The sequence below is a fragment of the Macrosteles quadrilineatus genome, unplaced genomic scaffold (genome assembly GCF_028750875.1).
Source record: "Macrosteles quadrilineatus isolate MER2022 unplaced genomic scaffold, UCM_ALF_1.0 Scaffold_9__3_contigs__length_116548681, whole genome shotgun sequence".
Lineage (NCBI taxonomy): Eukaryota > Metazoa > Arthropoda > Insecta > Hemiptera > Cicadellidae > Macrosteles > Macrosteles quadrilineatus.
This window is the reverse complement of record NW_026542602.1, coordinates 103,255,737-103,273,554: the sequence shown is the minus strand read 5'-3', so window position 1 is coordinate 103,273,554 and position 17,818 is coordinate 103,255,737. Positions and strand designations below refer to the sequence as shown.

At 34.1% G+C, this 17,818-nt stretch overlaps 1 protein-coding gene across 1 annotated transcript in view; it reads right to left on the bottom strand.

Moving 5' to 3' along the window:
• Positions 1-950: 950 nt before the first annotated feature.
• LOC129003154 (centrosome-associated zinc finger protein CP190-like) overlaps positions 951-17,818 on the bottom strand; it is a 28,237-nt gene continuing 11,369 nt past the window's right edge. Inside the window, exons 5-8 of the mRNA XM_054431410.1 lie at positions 11,956-12,155; positions 7,345-7,410; positions 5,918-6,116; positions 951-4,660 (exon numbers count right to left, since the gene is read on the bottom strand). Coding sequence (XP_054287385.1) covers positions 2,375-4,660; positions 5,918-6,116; positions 7,345-7,410; positions 11,956-12,155 — 2,751 coding nt within the window. The 3' untranslated portion in view covers positions 951-2,374. The remainder of the gene's footprint in view (positions 4,661-5,917; positions 6,117-7,344; positions 7,411-11,955; positions 12,156-17,818) is intronic.

Below are 17,818 nucleotides of genomic sequence, written 5' to 3'. Positions count from 1 at the left end.
TCGGGACTGTTAGGGACTCATCGGATCTTGACTTCTATTGGTAAAACGAAGTTAAAACCAAAGTTTCATCCCTGAACTAATTTTTTTGTTTTTTTGGTGAATTTTAATCTATTTTGCCTGTACTAATAATAATTATTGAATGAGTGAAATGACATTAATTATTAATGTTGGACTGTACTAACTTCGGAATAACCAACCACCTGTATTTTTATAAACCGTAAGAAGTGTTATTATAAAAAACAGAATACTAAAGATCCTTAATTAACATAAAGCTTTAATAAATAATAAATATTATGTAGATACCATTCCAGCTTAGAACAAACCTAACTCTTTTCTGTTATTTCATTGTAAAAGACTAAGAGCTTATTTTCCTTTTTGTACTTAGAAAGTAAACATGAACATTTGTTATTAAACAATTTTCTAAGAGATATGTCTTTTTTCATTTCTTTGAAGACCTACTTAGAAAAGTACTCTACTGAATTAACTCTCATTCAAATTATGTATATAAGTAAAATCTCAAGCAACCAGCTATGTTAAAATCTCAATGCAGAATGTTGAAACTTAACTAGGTTATAGTAGTTTACGCAACGACCATGTTAAGATAGTGTTGTTAAGATTATTTACGTGAGTTCTCTTCACTAAATTTTTAATTACTAACAATTACTACTCATCAAAGATAGTTTTCATTAATAACCTCTCATTACCACTGACAATGATGCACATCAAACACTAATTGCACCACTCAACAATTAAATTGGCCTGAACAGTAGATTAGTTGAAGCATTACAATTGCGTATTACTTCTTTTCTCTCAATCCTTGAACCTCATTGGTCCGTTACCGTTTTGTTAAGTTAAGTGAATCTTTTCAATTCTTAGAACAGTATGATGTTTCAAAATAAATAAACTAATGAATGGTCAGGAAAATTAAACAAATTCTTTTGATACTGTGTTACAAGACCAACAGTCAATTTAAGAAACGTTGTTGTTTCCATTTCTTAAATTGTTTGCTGATCTTGAGTCAACTACCTTTATTTTGATACATGTAGTTATGTACAACATTTTAGGTTGGAACCGCAAGCGGATGTGGCAACATGCCTAGTGCAAAAAGGGTTTTTATTACAAACATTTGTATATTTACAATATTTACATGTGGTATTTAAATGATGCAAAATAAATATACAACGATGAAAACTGTAACAGTCATAAAAAATATAAAACTCTGTAAAAAAGCCATAAAAACTTACTGGTAAAACAATACTTTTCTCGGAATATTAAGATATGCTGATGCTATTATTGTTTTAGATGAGAACTAGACTACACCTTTAACACAAGTAAGACTCTATTAGAACTCCACATTTTATTTCATGCTGGGATGAAATCAGCAACCTTTCAATTTCAATCTTAATAAGATTGCAACAATCAATAAGAGATTTGCAATAAAGAATATATTAATAAACTTTGTCATATCAACAATATAAATGCAATTTTAAAACCCACGTTATTTTTAAGAAAAAATGGTTATGCTATAACAAGTTTTTAAAATATAATTCAAGAAGGAAAGAGATCAAAACTAATTCCCCCTATTGGTTTCAAGCAGTATGAGATGACAATTTCAGCTGAAAGAGCCTCAAAAGAGGTGTAATGTTTTATCTTAGTTTGAATCATTTTTTGTGTTATCAACTTATTGGACTGAAATTTGGCGAATTAGTTTTGTTCTCTTTTTTCTTTCTAAAGTGAAATAATTCTTTAGTAAAAATAAAATGTACCCAGACAAGTGGGAAGCATCAGCGAAGTAGTACAGAAACATTTGATAATTCATTTTACCAACATTGAATATTGAAACATGCAACATTTTAAACTATTAATATATGAAATTCAACAGGTTAAGTTTGTTTTGGAAAAACACATACCGTACCATACTATACCAATCTAAAGAAAATTAAACATAGTAATAATTAGTTTTTATTTTTACTGTATAAATGAGATCTAATTATTCATTACTGCTTAAATTATATCCCAAAGTTAACACAGTGAAAACAATATGCATAACTGAAAACCAAATTATGTTTTGAATCTAACTGTCATATCACTTGCTGATTAAATGTTTAAATGATTAAAATATGATTAATGATTTAAATGATGTTACTGATTAAATGTGTATATTATTTGGTGCCAATACCATTGGATGAATTTATCCATGGGCCTAAAAATTGAAAAAAATATGAAAATGAAGGTATATATTGAAATTGGAAATATGATAATATATGAAATATAATCTATGAGGGAATGTATGTAAAAAATTACTTTGACGCAGAAAAATAAAGCTTCAACATAAAAGTCAGTCTAAAGTAAACACAAAAGTTTACCACCTATATCACATACCTATTTCATCATTGTTTGGTTCCAGTTCTATAGTCGGTCTACTTGGTTTCTTTTCTGATTCATCCTCAATATCTTCACTCTCTTCATTATGATCCTCGTCCAAATCTGCCCAATCACTCACAAGGGTCTGTGCTGTTTTGGTCGAACTTTCACTTTCAGTCTGATGGTCGCTACTGATTTGTAGAAGAGGCTGGGAGATCTGACTTAGAGAATCTTTCTGGCTAACCGACTGAGAAATAATCTCTATCTTCTGGCTCTGACTTATCGGCTGAGAAGAAATAATTTCTACCTTCTGGAGCATTGGTTGAGAAATCATATTCTGAGTCTGGGTTTGACTTAGCTGAATGGTCTCGTTTTGAGAGCTAATTTTCTGCATCCAATCCGCATTTACAAGAATTGGTTCTTGCACGATGATCGATTGGTTTGCTTGAGTAACTGTTTGTACATTGGATGTGGCGTCGACTGAAGAGACTATTGTCACTGGTGTTCCAGTGGCAACGTGCCCATTCACTTTCATCCCATCCGCGTAAGTGTGGTCTGAGGGGGATATTATAGAAATGTTGTCACTGTTAACATAAGTTATTCCTGTTGATGGCGCAGAACTGACAAGAGCCGTGGTGTAAACTTGACCTGAATCTGCCATTATTTCTGGAACAATATATTCTTGGAGAGAATAGGTGCCATCAGGGTTCATTACATAAGCTGTAGGAGCGCCTCTTAGGATTAATTCGGTTGAACCTCCATCGATTACGAGAACATCATTGGGCATGTTTCTGTCTGTAATGTTAATGGATGTTGCTATTCCTGTAGCCACATTGTTCATAGCTTCTGATTCAGATGATGGCATCAATGGCACAGAGGGATTTTCCGTCAGGATAGTCATTCCTTGAGGAAGGTAGATTGTCTGATTTTGGCCTGAGACTGAATCAAACACTGGCACTTCTATAACGTCCATAGTTTGATCTCCCTTTTTTTCTTGGGAAGGGTTTTCAACTTCTGGTGAGTCTTCCGCTTTGTCTTCATCGTCATACATTTTTCTAATACTTTCTTCTTGATGGGAGGATCGAATGTGAGCTTTTAAGTTGATGTTCCTGTTAAATATTTTACCACAGTACTCGCATTCATAGTCTTTTTTAGCCGCTTGATCAGTTTGGTGGAGATTGGTCTGCATGTGTCCCATTAAAGCTCCATGACTTTTGAATGCAGCGTTGCAAAGTCGACAAATGAATTCCTTAGTGATCATTCCAGTATGGTTGCTTCGATGTTTAATAAGCAAACTTTCACTGAGAGCGATGTAATTACATTGGTCACACTTGGGAAAATGAATATTTCTTGGAGGAGCAATGTTATGCTTGGTGTAGAGATGATAAAGGTGAAGATTTCGTTTGCTCGCTTTGTGCCCACAATATTCACAAATCCTCGCATCTATTCGCTCGTTGTGTATCTCTTGCAGATGTCTCCTGTAGTTGTAGTACGTTTCAAATTTTAAAGGTCCATCTTCAGTCGCACAAGTTATACATGACCAAGGACCAGTAGTATTTTCCGCTCCGTTCGAGGCCTCTTTTACTTCTTTTTTTAGATTGTTCAAGTCTGATTTCAAGACTAAGTACTGAACTTTCTTCTTACTTTTTCCATCTTTATCTAAAGAGTTGGTGGAAGAGGAGAAACCAACAGGACTACTCCCTTGAATTTTCAACTTGATATTCTTATTTTTCATCAAGTCAGGAAATTTCTTCAATACTGTATTGATGATATTGGCATGATTGTAGGCACCGCCCAAGCTTTGAGGGGTTGCCGGTGTAGAGACAGCTGCTGCTGTGGAGGCGGAGGCTGGCGATGAAATCTTTTGTATGACGGAAGGAGTGGAAGTGGGAGGAGAGGCGGGAGTGGTGGAAGTAGTGGGGGAGGTGTTGGTTGTAAGAGAGGTGGTTGTGGTTTGAGAAGAGGAAATGGGGAGAGAGGTGGGAGTAGTGACAGGTATAGAAATAGAGGCAGAGTGAGAATGATTTACAGGTTGAGGATTGGATGGTGTTGCAACAGTCTTTGTTTCAGAAGATACTGCAAATCTGACTTTCTTGCTTGGGGAGGGAGAAGAAAAGGTTTTTAAGATGGGCTTCGGCGGTGGGGTTGTAGGTTTCAAGCTGCCAGCAGCGATCGAATCCTCTTCATCACCATCATCATCAATTTCATGAATAGACTCAAAGTGGCCATCGTCGTAGTCATCTTCTTCTTCTGTTGATCCTCGAATTACTTCTGACGCTCGAGCTCGCTTGCCAAGCTGAAACAAAATCAACCTTATTTCAAGATAATGAAAAAGATAACTCTTATAAAGAAGGTTTATAGAGAACAAATATTATTATTTTGGCACAGATATGTAGATGACATAAAATGACAATCATGTTAGTCAGACCTTAACCTTTGACTATTAATACAACTGTATCCAATAGTCAATGCCTTAACTGAAATCTGAATGGAGTATGATCAAAATTCGAATTAGTTTTTTTGAGTAAGCGAGGTTTGAGTTATGAAGGTGCTATACCAACAATTTGAGATACCAAGACGTTGGATTCTGACAATGAAGTTACATCACAACCTTCACAACTCGACTTTTATGTACAAAACCTTTATAAATCGAACTCAAGCTATTTGTACATTCTTAGGAACTGTGGAATTAAAATAAAACAATATATCTTGCATACAAATGGTATACTGAATGGTCTTCCCTTGCAAAATCGGTCCTGATATAGGAATGTTTTATCTCCACACTGTTTTAAACACGTTAAAACACATTTGTCCACATCTTTAAACTCATTGTTTTTACATATTTTCTTATTGATTATTCCATCTTCAGCACCATACTTTCCCCGGTTTTTCAAAATCTCCGATAAAGTTTTAGGCGGAGTACCAAATTCCCTGCCGATTTCACCTTTTTTCTTTAACCCATCATCAACTGCCTTAATCACTCTTTTTTGTCTAAGTTTTACACTTACGCTTAACTGGAGACATGAAGCTCAACGCACACAAAATTATCTCAATAACTGGCAGACTTACTAGCCATTGCCTAACAAACAAAGAAAGTTGGATTTTTCATGTCTTGACAAGAATCAAAACACTGCTGCCTAATTGCACTGTACGGCAAAATTTTCTGTTATTGAGGCCCATGGTGCGAACTTTGACTTATAAAGGTATAGACTTTGAGTTATTGAGGTTGTGTATTACTGATCAAAAAACGATTAAATTGTTTTCGTATGAAGAAAAAAACCTAGTTTTGTATGAGAAAAACCAGCTCGCACATGTCTACACTCAAACTTAATGCAAATTACGTACAAACCCCTATTTTCCGCTTGGCTAAAAGCCCTGGCAAGCATTTCAGAACACTGATAGGTTTATTTTTTTAATTTGAATAACCTTTTTCCTCCAACAGGAGGTTTGAAATAGGTGGGTGTTAGGATTACAGGGGTTAGAAATGGTTGGATTCTGGAGTACCAATCGATTTCATGAACAATACCTAGGAACAAGAGGTAAATAATTTTACCGTAGACATTGTGGGCATTCTTTCAACTGAGTCTACTGAGACTACAGGCTTGGGTTCTTCACAAGGAGTTATGATGACCTGAGATTCATACGAGAGGTTCTCAAAAGTTTCGGTAAAATCAGGAATTCCCTCCTCATCGCACAACTCGAACCTTGATGGCTTCGGTTCCACAGGTACAGGGGGTGGCGGCAGCGGCTTCCTACAACATACATCAACTTAATAATAAACTTACAGATGACTAGGCCTACTTGGTAAGGGAGACAACCGACAAAAATTTGAGAACTTGATTGCATTCATAATATGTTACGTTTGACATTAAATAGTTTTTTTTTAGTTAATAGATACTTAAAAATACAGGACAAAATTTAGGTTATTTCTAGTTTAAAATGTCTTAATAAAATTATTTTGTTACCTTACAATATCCTTGTTCGATGTTGGTAGATAAACTACATGTTTCGTGGCGACTGCCACATCCTCAGGTTTATCCTCTTCTCAGATTCCAAATGTGATGTCTTTTACGTGTGTTCTATGTTTTTTATTTTAAGTTTATGACGAATCTGAGAAGAGGATAAACCTGAGGATGTGGCAGTCACCACGAAACATGTAGATTATCTACCAACATCGAACAAGGATACTGTAAGGTAACAAATTAGTTTTATTAATATAAAACAATATCCAGAAGTAGGACGACGAATTCTAAAATGTCTTACTTTTATAGGGGGAAATTGTTGGCAATTGGATAACTGAAATTTTTAGACATCCATAATATAAATCCCAAAGTACCCATGAACTTTTGAGAAAACTACAAGTTACACCCCCATAAACCATATATTTAAAATGTTCGTCATGGCAAGAAACCTTGCACAAAACTAACAATTATTTCATAAATTGCCAATTGCCCTTTTAGGTCGTAATTCTTTTCGAAAAATAACTTTTCATATGCCTAATGTTAAAAATAGGCCTACATCAGCTGTTCTTATTTATATGTTGTTCTTTCAATTTATTACCTTGTTAAAATCATGTGTGATTATTTGTTTGTATTACTGTATTCTGTTTTGTTTATTTCAGCTTAACTTAACCAATCAATAGTTCCTTTAACTGTGTATTATCATTGATACTACACAATTAGTCCGTGTATATTCAATGGTATTATAAGCAAAATGTTAAGCAAAATTAATTTAAATATAACATAATGTAGCCTACCTTTGTAACTACTCAACAAGTAGGGTTAATGATTGAAAAATTGACTTAACAACGTATATCCTTGTGACGCCTTTCAAGGTCACAAGGATCACTTGACAGCAGGTAAATTCACCAGTACACGGAAACAAAGTATTGTCTAACTATCCAGCTTGCAAATTAAACTAATTAGATTTATGTAACTACTAAATAGAATGTTTTATTTGGATGAAAAAATAGTTACTTACCTAGTTACAGATCGGCAAAATTCCTCTGGTATGTTAATAGTTGTCCTCTGTTTCCATATCGGCAATCTAAAAGCATGTAAAGGCGATGAATGAATAGACAGCACTTTGAAATACCGTAGGTATAATTCTTTAGTATGTGTACTTTTTACATTAGGGAAATTGGTTAATTTCTTCAAGTTTAGTTCTCATCCAAACTAACGGTGCTTTTACACTTTACATACAATTACATGAACAATAAGAAAATAAAATTATAAAATTATTTTAAAAAACCAACAATTTGTAGTACCGTAACTGATTATCTTCGAAACCTATGTAAGTAAAAGCCCTCACTCACTGACTCATTCATCACTAATTCTCTACCTTCCTGACTAACTAGAAGGCTGACATTTAGTATAGGTACCGGTACTCATTATTCAGGCTACAAATGGGAAAGATAAACCGTTTTCATAATGATTTTGCCAAAGGGTTGGGCCCTTAAAGGCCCAATGTTATCTTATGGAAATTCAATCTTTGCCATTCATTTGAATCAAACCTGTATAGTGTATAGACTGTACCATATGTTGGAAAAATTTTTTGTAACATCTGTTACAAAATGTTTGTCTTGTTTGTTTTTATTAAGATTTAAATATTGTGGGTTGACCTGTTTTGTAAAAAATATACTTCGTAAGTGTTGTGTTCTTGTTCTTAGCTAGGTACTAAAAATAAGCTAATAGGCCTAACTGTAGGGCTCGTGGTAAGACCTGGGCCCGGGACCGATTTACTTCTGTGTTTTGAGGTCCCCAGAGGCCAAAAACGCTATCTAAATACAAAGGAGTGTTTCAAAATGAATATCGGGGTTTTAACGCTTTAAAACTTTTATTACAATAAATAAAAGCATTAAATAAATTGTGCATTAAACAAATTGTCATTTATTTCCTCGCTATAAATGACACATCGAAAAAAAAGGGGAAATTCGCTAAAAGCAACTCAAAGAGTATAAGCTTTCAAATTTAACAAAGTTGATCCAGTAGAAATGTAGAAACTGTAGAAGTGTGTTAGAAGCTTTGGTTGTACAAAGTTTAAAATTAATCTCTAACTCTGTATTTTTTCACCACTATAAATTCGGAGGATTCTTATCTTTTTAGCAAATAACTTGTAAATGGTGAGAAATCGACCAAAGTGGAAGGTAATACTGTATTCTGAAAGATAATAAAATTTCATACAAATTACTATTATGCATTTCTTGAAAATGCTCAAATGTGAAAACTCCCTTGCCCTTGTCAATGTAAACAATAGACAAAGTAAACTATCGTCTTTACTTTCGGTGTGTCAATGCTCTATAAAAACTTTACTTGCATACACCTACTCTAATCAAGATCCGAAGCCAATCACGCATAACTATCCCACCATAGGAGCTGAAAATGTAGGTATGCACTATGCAGGTAAGCAGAGTTTTCATGTCTGCAAATCTTACAAATGCTTTTTATATTGCAAATTTTCTGTATAGAAATATATCATCAGAGATTAGAGACCTACAGGTATCTCTTCCGGTTTACAAACAAGCTGTAAGCAGTTGGCAGTCGGAGATTGGGCTCGATCAGTCTGAGACACTTACGGTTCAGTATACAATACCTAAGGAGATTAACACTTCACAAATACGCCAAACCATATTTAATGCACATTAACTCGACCACTTGTTGCTTAGTATTAACTGGTCCTGTAGCTGTCTCATAGCTTAGTTTTAAATATATTGATTAATTTTGATTTATTTTTATACTAATTTCAACTTTTGTAATGGAACTCGTCCCATTGCACAGGTCTTGCACGGACTATGCGGGACTATTTTTTCGTATGTCTAATATGGATATAGATTGTAGAATTTTTGAAAAAAAAAAAAACAGATTTTGATTTGATTTTGGTTTGGAGACCTGGGCCCTGTTTCATAAAAATACTAGTCTAGTAATTACTAGTCTAGTAAATACTAGTCCCGTATTTACCTGTCCTACTAATTTGTGTTTCATAAACGTTTTCATACCGCTAGTAAATACTAGTGTATTTTACTAGTCACGTGACCAAAACTACTAGTCACGTGACCAACTTTACAAGGTAAACTTTCAAAACAAATTTCTAACCTCAATCACGGGTTTTCAAACCCTTTATAAAGGGTTTTAATTTTGTTTTCATTTGATACAAAAAGGAAATAGTTGTAGAAACGCAGTGTTTTCTTTTAATTAATAACTATATAAACACATAGGTAAAACAATCACACATTATTTATCAAAACGCTATTATTTATATTCATCAATGAGCCCCCGACACGCCGGCGCGGCGCGGCGTCGCGTCGCTGCAATCAACACGGTGATTGTAGTAGCCGGTTGTAGGCCTAGTTACGGCGCTCAACAGTTGGGTGGAAGTTGATCTGTTGCTGCCGCATTCGCTGTGATTTGTATAGTTTTTGTTTTATTCTGACATATAAAATTAAGCTTGCTATGAGTAAAGAAAAGAAGGCTCAAATTTCGAATGTACTGTAATTAAATCGTCTAAGGACATTTTGTTTATTGGAACGGTTACAAGTACCCTTACCTATGTTTTCAAATATTCGAATACATAAGGATATTTGGGTTAAAAACCATTTGGTGATATTCTAATTTTGAGTCTACAAACCATGAATAATAAGCCTAAACGTTTATTGATGTAACAAATAATTGCAACGCCGTTACAAGCAATGGAGAAGTAGGTTTTCAAGTATAGTAAAACATGGCATAGGCCTAGTCGCTACGGCAGGGCGTAGCTCAGAGGAGGTAGAGTTCTCGCTAGTCATGTGGCGGGTCCCTGGTTCAAATCCATGCCACTAACTATATTTTTTATTCCTTTAATTGAACTTTTACATGTTTTTACATTAAAATAACATAATCAACATCTAATTATTTTATTACTTTGAATAACAAATTCAGAATACCAAAATGGATTAAAAGTAATGTTTTTTATGATAAGCAGTTCAGTTCAACGCCCAAAAATCAAATATATGCCTACAAAATTGTTAGTGCATCACAGGGTTTCAGCACCTCAAAAAATACAATGCAACTCCTCTTTAAAATTGTCTTACTATTATTTCCTATTAAAATATGTTTTTAATAAAACCGAGAGCCTTGGGTGTAAAATAATCTGATTAATGTTGCAATGTTGGATACATTTGTTACATCTTTGTATGCAATACGGTATGCGATGCAGTTTTAATTTGGTTTTTCAAAGCTTAAAAATCTTTTCTCTGTGATAGCTAATAGTTGATATAACCATGAAATTTAACTCAAGTAAAATTAGACTAAAATTTCACAGAAATTGATTACTTAATTATAATTAATTCTAATAGGGCGATTGTACATACATTATAAAATTCTATTTCCCTCATTTTGTACTACGCCACATTTATTGATTGTAATTTATATCAAATAATTATCATTTTAGCACTCACAGATCTATTTTTATCTTAAATTGCAAACGTGAGCCAATTTGCACTTGCAAAAAGAACTCAATAATTCATTTTCTTTTATGATGTGAGTAATGAAATAACTCTCTTTCCAAAAATACTAGTCTACTTCAAATAATACGGGTGTAGAGAGGTTGTTAGGAAATGGCAAGTATTTACCAGTGTAACTTACAAGAGTAAAACTTTATGAAACACGTTGCTGTCTACACTAGTAAAAACCACTAGTAATACTAGTCCCTACACTAGTAACTAGTATTTTACACTAGTAGGTTTTTGAAACGTAGACTTGTAAAATACACTAGTATTACTAGTCCATGGACTAGTAAATACTAGACTAGTAGTTTTATGAAACAGGGCCCAGCAGTAAACTCTCTATTCCTTAGTTGAAAATTCTATCAGTGACAGTGAAATATTCTTGTTTTGCTTAAGTAGTGTTCAATTTTGTGTTTCTCGTGCCAGTTTAGACTCTTTCCCATTCCAGATGATTTGGCAAAAGAACATTTTAAGAAATTACAAATTTTTACAGTTTATGGGCAATATATTTATGCAGCAATTAAAAAAAAAATGAATCTGAGCAAGTAAAAAATTCAGTGCAAGTTTGTCCAACCTCACTAATTGAAATTTTTTGAAAAATCCTTCATACGCTGGTAACAATTTTCTAAAATTTGTTCCTGAATTCATAAAAAAAGAAACAAACGTATCTAAATTCAAGAAAATTCTAAAAGAGCATATAATAAATCTAACATTATGTTCTTTTGATGAGTTTTCCACCTCCCATAAATAGAAATAGGATTTTTATTTTAAGTATTCTGACACTAGGCTATTCACTGTACCACCAATGTACATGATTTACGACGAATAAAGATGTTTGAATATGAATATGAATATGCTCACTACAAATCCCAACAATTAAATCAGTATTTTACAAACCTACCAACAGATATCCAAGCATCTAAATTTGCTGACTTCAAATAATAAGCAAACTTAATGATTTTCGGAGACTTTTACAAGCTATTTGTCAAATATAGGTCTAACCATACCAAATATGATAAAATGAAGCATCTTCCCTCACAATAAAACTCCCCCAGCACTGGTCAAAAGTCAATGAAAGCCGACAAATTCAAGTAAAAAAGATGTGAACTTACTTTTTCCCTGGCAGGATAGATGAAGTAGGGGTAGATGTTTGACTGGACGAGGTGGGAGTGGGGGAGATAGAGGGAGAGTGTGATGGAGACGTTTCAGACACCTCACCACCAGTCGGAGTTGCTTGGTGTTGCTTCGATATGAATCTCTTTATGGTAGGGTGTGCGACGTTGTGTAGTTGTGAACTTGGCACGGACGCTGACTGAAAAAACATTGTAAATGATTTCATTTACACTAGCAACAAATCATATTATTTGTAGGATCCATACGGATGTAGCTCTTTTCAACAGCAAATTTCCTGGCACGTGTCAAGTATGGTTTGTAAAAATAAACTTTAATGCTGGAGGACAATGATTAGCTGTTGTTGACTAAATGTAAATCATCAATTTCATATAGGACAAAGTGTTGAAGAAATCTTATGAAAATTACCTACTAATGTTACATATACAGTACAAGGGAATTGGTTTATAACCTAGTTCCTTTACCATTTTGTTGTTACGGCCTTTATTATGTTGTATTTGAACTTAAATATGAATTAACTATGAAAATATTGATACTGACTAAGATCAGCTATATTTTTGGAATTTTCTCCGTTACCAATAATTGTACAAAAACACTTTGATATACTAAATTATTTGTTTTTTTTTAAGCTTTTTAATAAGGTCTAGAGATAAATTGGAAAAGTTTGTATTTTGAGGGTCAATAATTTATTTTTGTAAAAAAATACAACCGACTTTAAACGCTCTAAAAAGAATGAAATAATTTCAATAAAGTAAACTTTTGTATTAGACAAGCTCACGTATTTTAAGTCGGCGCGGCTCTATGATGATTTTTGATACAAAATTGAAAAAGGGTGTCCATATTGCAGGTGACTATCTATAACTAAAGGTGTTAATCTGCATGTATTTTTCATAGTTATGCGTTAAGTGTTATTTTATTACCATAATCAGAGATCGGCATTATAGTGGTATTAACGAGTATCTTTAAAAAGATTATAACGCACTTAAATGTTTCTAACTTGGAAAAGTAACGTTTTAATACTAAACTAGCTTCTTTTCCCTATCATAATATCAAACTAAATTATTTTCCTATTCATATAGAACATTTGTGTGTGTTATTTTCATAATGCATTTATTCTGAATTAAACATAAAATACAAGAAAATATTTCCTTTAATATATAAACAAAACAGTTCAGTATGTTTTTATTATATTTATGTTATCCAGCTACAATTTATTGATTTTCAAAATACACACACAATATTTAATTTCAATCTTATTTTCAGTTTGAGCCGCGCCGACTTCAAATGCGTGAGCTTGCCTAGTACAAAAGTTTACTTTATTGAAATTATTTCATTCTTTTTAGAGCGTTTAAAGTCGGTTGTATTTTTTTACAAAAATAAATTATTTCATAATTTTAAGTGACTGTATGATTTTTTTATAGGCCTATATTAATTATGTCCTTCGTGAAGAACAAGCAGGATTCAGGGAATCTCGATCGACAACAGACCACATCAACACTTTGAGAATAATCATTGAACAGTTTGTGGAGTATCAAGCTTCATTATATATAGTTTTCGTGGACTTTGAAAAGGCCTTCGATTCTGTCAGTAGGAGGAAGATGTGGGCTGCAATGGAAGCTTTTGGAATTCCTCACAAAATCATAAGGCTCACACAAAAGATGTATGATGGATACATTTGCCAGGTGGAACACGCTGGGAGCCTCTCAGAACCAATCACAGTGGAGTCTGGAGTAAAGCAGGGGTGCCTCTTGTCACCAATATTGTTTATAATGACGCTTGATTGCATGCTTCGGAAGGCAACAAATAGAAACCGAGGCATAAGGTGGGGGTTGCATAGCCGCCTAGAAGAACTGGATTTTGCAGATGACTTATGTCTCCTTGCAGAAAGCTTCCGTGACATTGAAATGAAACTAAATGATCTCCGTGTAGAAGCTTCAGATGTTGGGCTTAAAATAAATGGAAGGAAGACCATGGAAATGCGTATAAATGCACTTAACAATCAAGTCTTGCAGCTACACAACAAAGACATTGAGAGCGTAACTGAGTTTTGTTACCTTGGTAGCATGGTAGGACTGGATGGAGGAACAGACCTAGATATCAAAAGCAGAATTAGGAAGGCCAAGGGAGCGTTTGCCCAACTACGCCCTGTGTGGACATCAAGGCAGATTCTGCGGAAGGCAAAATTAAGACTGTTCAACTCCAATGTCATGTCTGTCTTGCTATATGGCTGTGAGACCTGGAAGATTAACAACACAGAAGTGCAAAGCCTACAAGCATATGTCAATAGGTGCCTGCGGTACATTTTGAAAATCTGGTGGCCTAATGTGATAAGAAACGAAGATCTTTGGATGATAACCAAGCAAGAACCAATCAAAAAGATTATCACCAGAAGAAGGTGGAGATGGATTGGCCATACGTTGAGAAGGCCGCAGAGCTGTATAGCAAGACAGGCACTAGACTGGAATCCGCAGGGAAACAGAAAGCGGGGCAGGCCAAAAACAACATGGAGGAGAACCATAGAAAGAGACCTAGCAAGAAGACAGCTGACGTGGAGACAGGCCAAGGCACTTGCTGAGGATCGAGACGGGTGGCGAGATTTCGTCGAGGCCCTATGTTCCACCTAGGAACTCACGGAAATAAGTCTATATTAATTACTTGAGGTTTTTTGATAAGCAAAACAGTTTGAAACAATCAAAGTTTCCACAGAACAATAATTATTTTAAAACTGCTTGAGTCACCTGTTCAGGTTACATAATCAATGGGTATAAAAATAAACATTTTTAGATAATCCTTAAGAAAGAAAGAGTTGTCCATTACATTAGGCCTAATGAAAAACTAATTATCTTTTCTAGATACATTGAAATGTCAGACATCATCATTTCCTGCAATCGGTGTACTTCTACATTATAAAAAGAAATACAGTAACGTCTCAAGCCTTTTGGAACAATATGAAGGTTATTCCTTAGCTACCAGCACTAAAAAATCTCTCAAAAGTGGAAAATTGGTCGTTAACACGTATAGTACCTTTGGAAAATATTGTATGAAAGATTGGTTCAGCTAAAAGTGGTGTAAGCCATGTAGGGGGGTTTGTTTTCTCAAGATATAGCCTAGTCGAAATTGCAAATCATCTTCCTCTAGGACTTTCCGAAGCAGGCATAATAGTATTGATATGATATAGTACAGTTGTCGCAGCAAGTCTGGGTGCGCGGACCCTTGTGTACTAACCGTCCCCCACGCCAAAGCCATGAAGACAGCAGTGAGGCACTGAACAACCCCAGAGAGCCGTGTGGGCCAGATGTTTTTGGAAAAGAGCAATAAACACTCCCCTCTACACCCCGCACCCTAGCGCGGCCGCGCGCCCAGACTAGCTGCGACTACTGTAACTGGGTAGAGAATATCAATAAACATTCCACATCTGCAAATGCATGTTTAGTAATTAAAATATTTAACACTTTTAAGACAATTGACGATTATGCACTGTCACACTTCTTAGGTCGTGTAAGGAATAATTGCATTTAATTTATATTTAGACCTGTTTTACGAATGCTTTGGTTTTCACAATACACCTTTATTTGTCAATATCATACAGCTATTCACTGAAACATATATGTTTTTGTAAGTCAGAATATTCAATACTAAAAACAGAATTACTGTATACACAAATCAGGTCAAACGTTAAAATACATTTTGTATAGTAACCAAAACAAAATGCATTTTTCTCAATGTAATTCATTTAGGCTCCATGGCAAGAAATAGTTTATTGATCAATATGAAGCAACTGTTTCATGAAGAATTGTCTGTAGCTTCATTTAAATGGTTTCAACTAACAGCTGTAGGAATGTTATTATTATTTATTGCCTTCTCTGCACAAATGTAAACAATCTGCACAAATGTAAACAAAATAAATGTTGAATATTTTTCACCGAAACAAATATTATACTTAAACATAATATATAAGGTACCAAATAGAAACTCTCCTGGTTATTTTGGTGGTGGAACACCACTGATCGGTAAAAGAATCACAGAGAAATTGGTGAACATACATAGAAAAAAAAACATCGCCACAAACAAATTGAGAACCTCCTCCTTTTGTTGGTAGTGGGGAAGTCGGTTAAAAATGAAAAAAAACACAATTTTTTACCCCATAAAACCCTGTTCCTATGGTCTGATCATGCTGGTTTGCGAACTCATTCAAGGTTATCCCGACTTACACCTTTAAACCGAATTTCATCAAAATCGGACAAAAATAACTCAAGTTATCTTGTTCACGGACAGATATCTATATTATTAATACGCTACATGAAACTTTGTGAACAATTAATTTTTTTTTGTTTTAAGATTTAATCCCGCATATTATATACCAAAATGTTCCTCTAGGTGTGTTGATTTGCAAACTGACCTTCCTTTTTTAAAAAAGTCTCTTGGACTCTGCCCCAGTGGGTTTTCAAGTTCTTATGTTATCCTTGTGAAGAACATATTTGTTTACATTATGATCAGCTGCATAATTTAATTGCTGGTTATATTTTAGTTGCAATTTAAGGAAATGTGTGCTACAGACATTTATGACTTGGTTAAAATTAACTATTACTATTTGAATTTGGGTTGGCGTAAATATTACAAAAGAAAAAAGCGAGAAAGTCTGGACAATTTGATATAGGCCTATACTGAAAATAAACCCGAATTAACACTGTGCTGCATTTCTTGATAAATCATTGAAAGAGCCAATTTGCAAACTATGGAAACATAGGAAATTCATAGAACACCACCAAGTAGAAAAAATAGAAATATTTTTTTTATTTATAGGTAATTGTTATTATGGACAACCTAATGCGGCTAAGAGTGGGAAACATTAGTAGAAAATGTGAAAAACAAGATCAGCTTTTGAAAAATGAAAGATATTTACAAGAAATTTTGATTATATCGAAATGTTGTGTACATCGTGAGTATTTCCATAATCTTTGAGTTGACTCTTTTAAGGTCATTGGAAATTATGACTGTTATTCATTTTAAAATAATGCCTTTAATACTTTGCAATTGCTCGAATTCAAGCAACAGGTACACTAGTTTTTTTCTCTTTTTTTAAATTTTGAACTAATTTTTGTGTGTTTATTTTTGGGTCTATTTAATTTATAAAGAGATTCTGCACATCTACAGGAAAATAGCTTTCTAACAGTATGCGTAGATATTCCCTGCGATGCACACGAGCTGAAGAAAAAGGTTTTAAAGAAACACGCTTGCCTATTAATATATAGATAATTGAACATATTCCCATATCTCTCAAGTAAACTAGTACTAACAAATATATGTATGTTTTGGAAACAAGTTTTTATGCTAACATTAGCCTATTTTATATAAATACTAGCAGAGTACCCGTCCTTCGTACGGGGTTGGAATATAAGTATAAAATGCTTATTGCAGTTATACTCAAGCTTTGCGTTTGCAATAAGGGAGGACACTATTTTTTATAAAATTAGCTTTTTTAAATTTACAGTATTCTATAGTATTACACATCTACCATAGCCATAATGTTCTACAGTAGAGTCCCGTTAGTCCGAAATGGTTGGGACCGGGCCCATTTCGGATTACCGAATATTTCGGATTAAACGTTTTTTTTATTAAATTTTTATTTTTTTTGTCTTTGGACGCAGGCACGAGCCCGGGATTGTTTTTCACATTACTTAAGGCTAGACCTAGTGGCTGCAGCATTATCACTTACAGTTATAAAATCCATTTTTGATTTGGCGGACGAAAATGAAAAATGTTACAGTAATAACAAAAATGGTGAAATATTTAATAAAATACTCCACAAAAAAGTCTATCTCACCCGGCCACTACAGAATACGT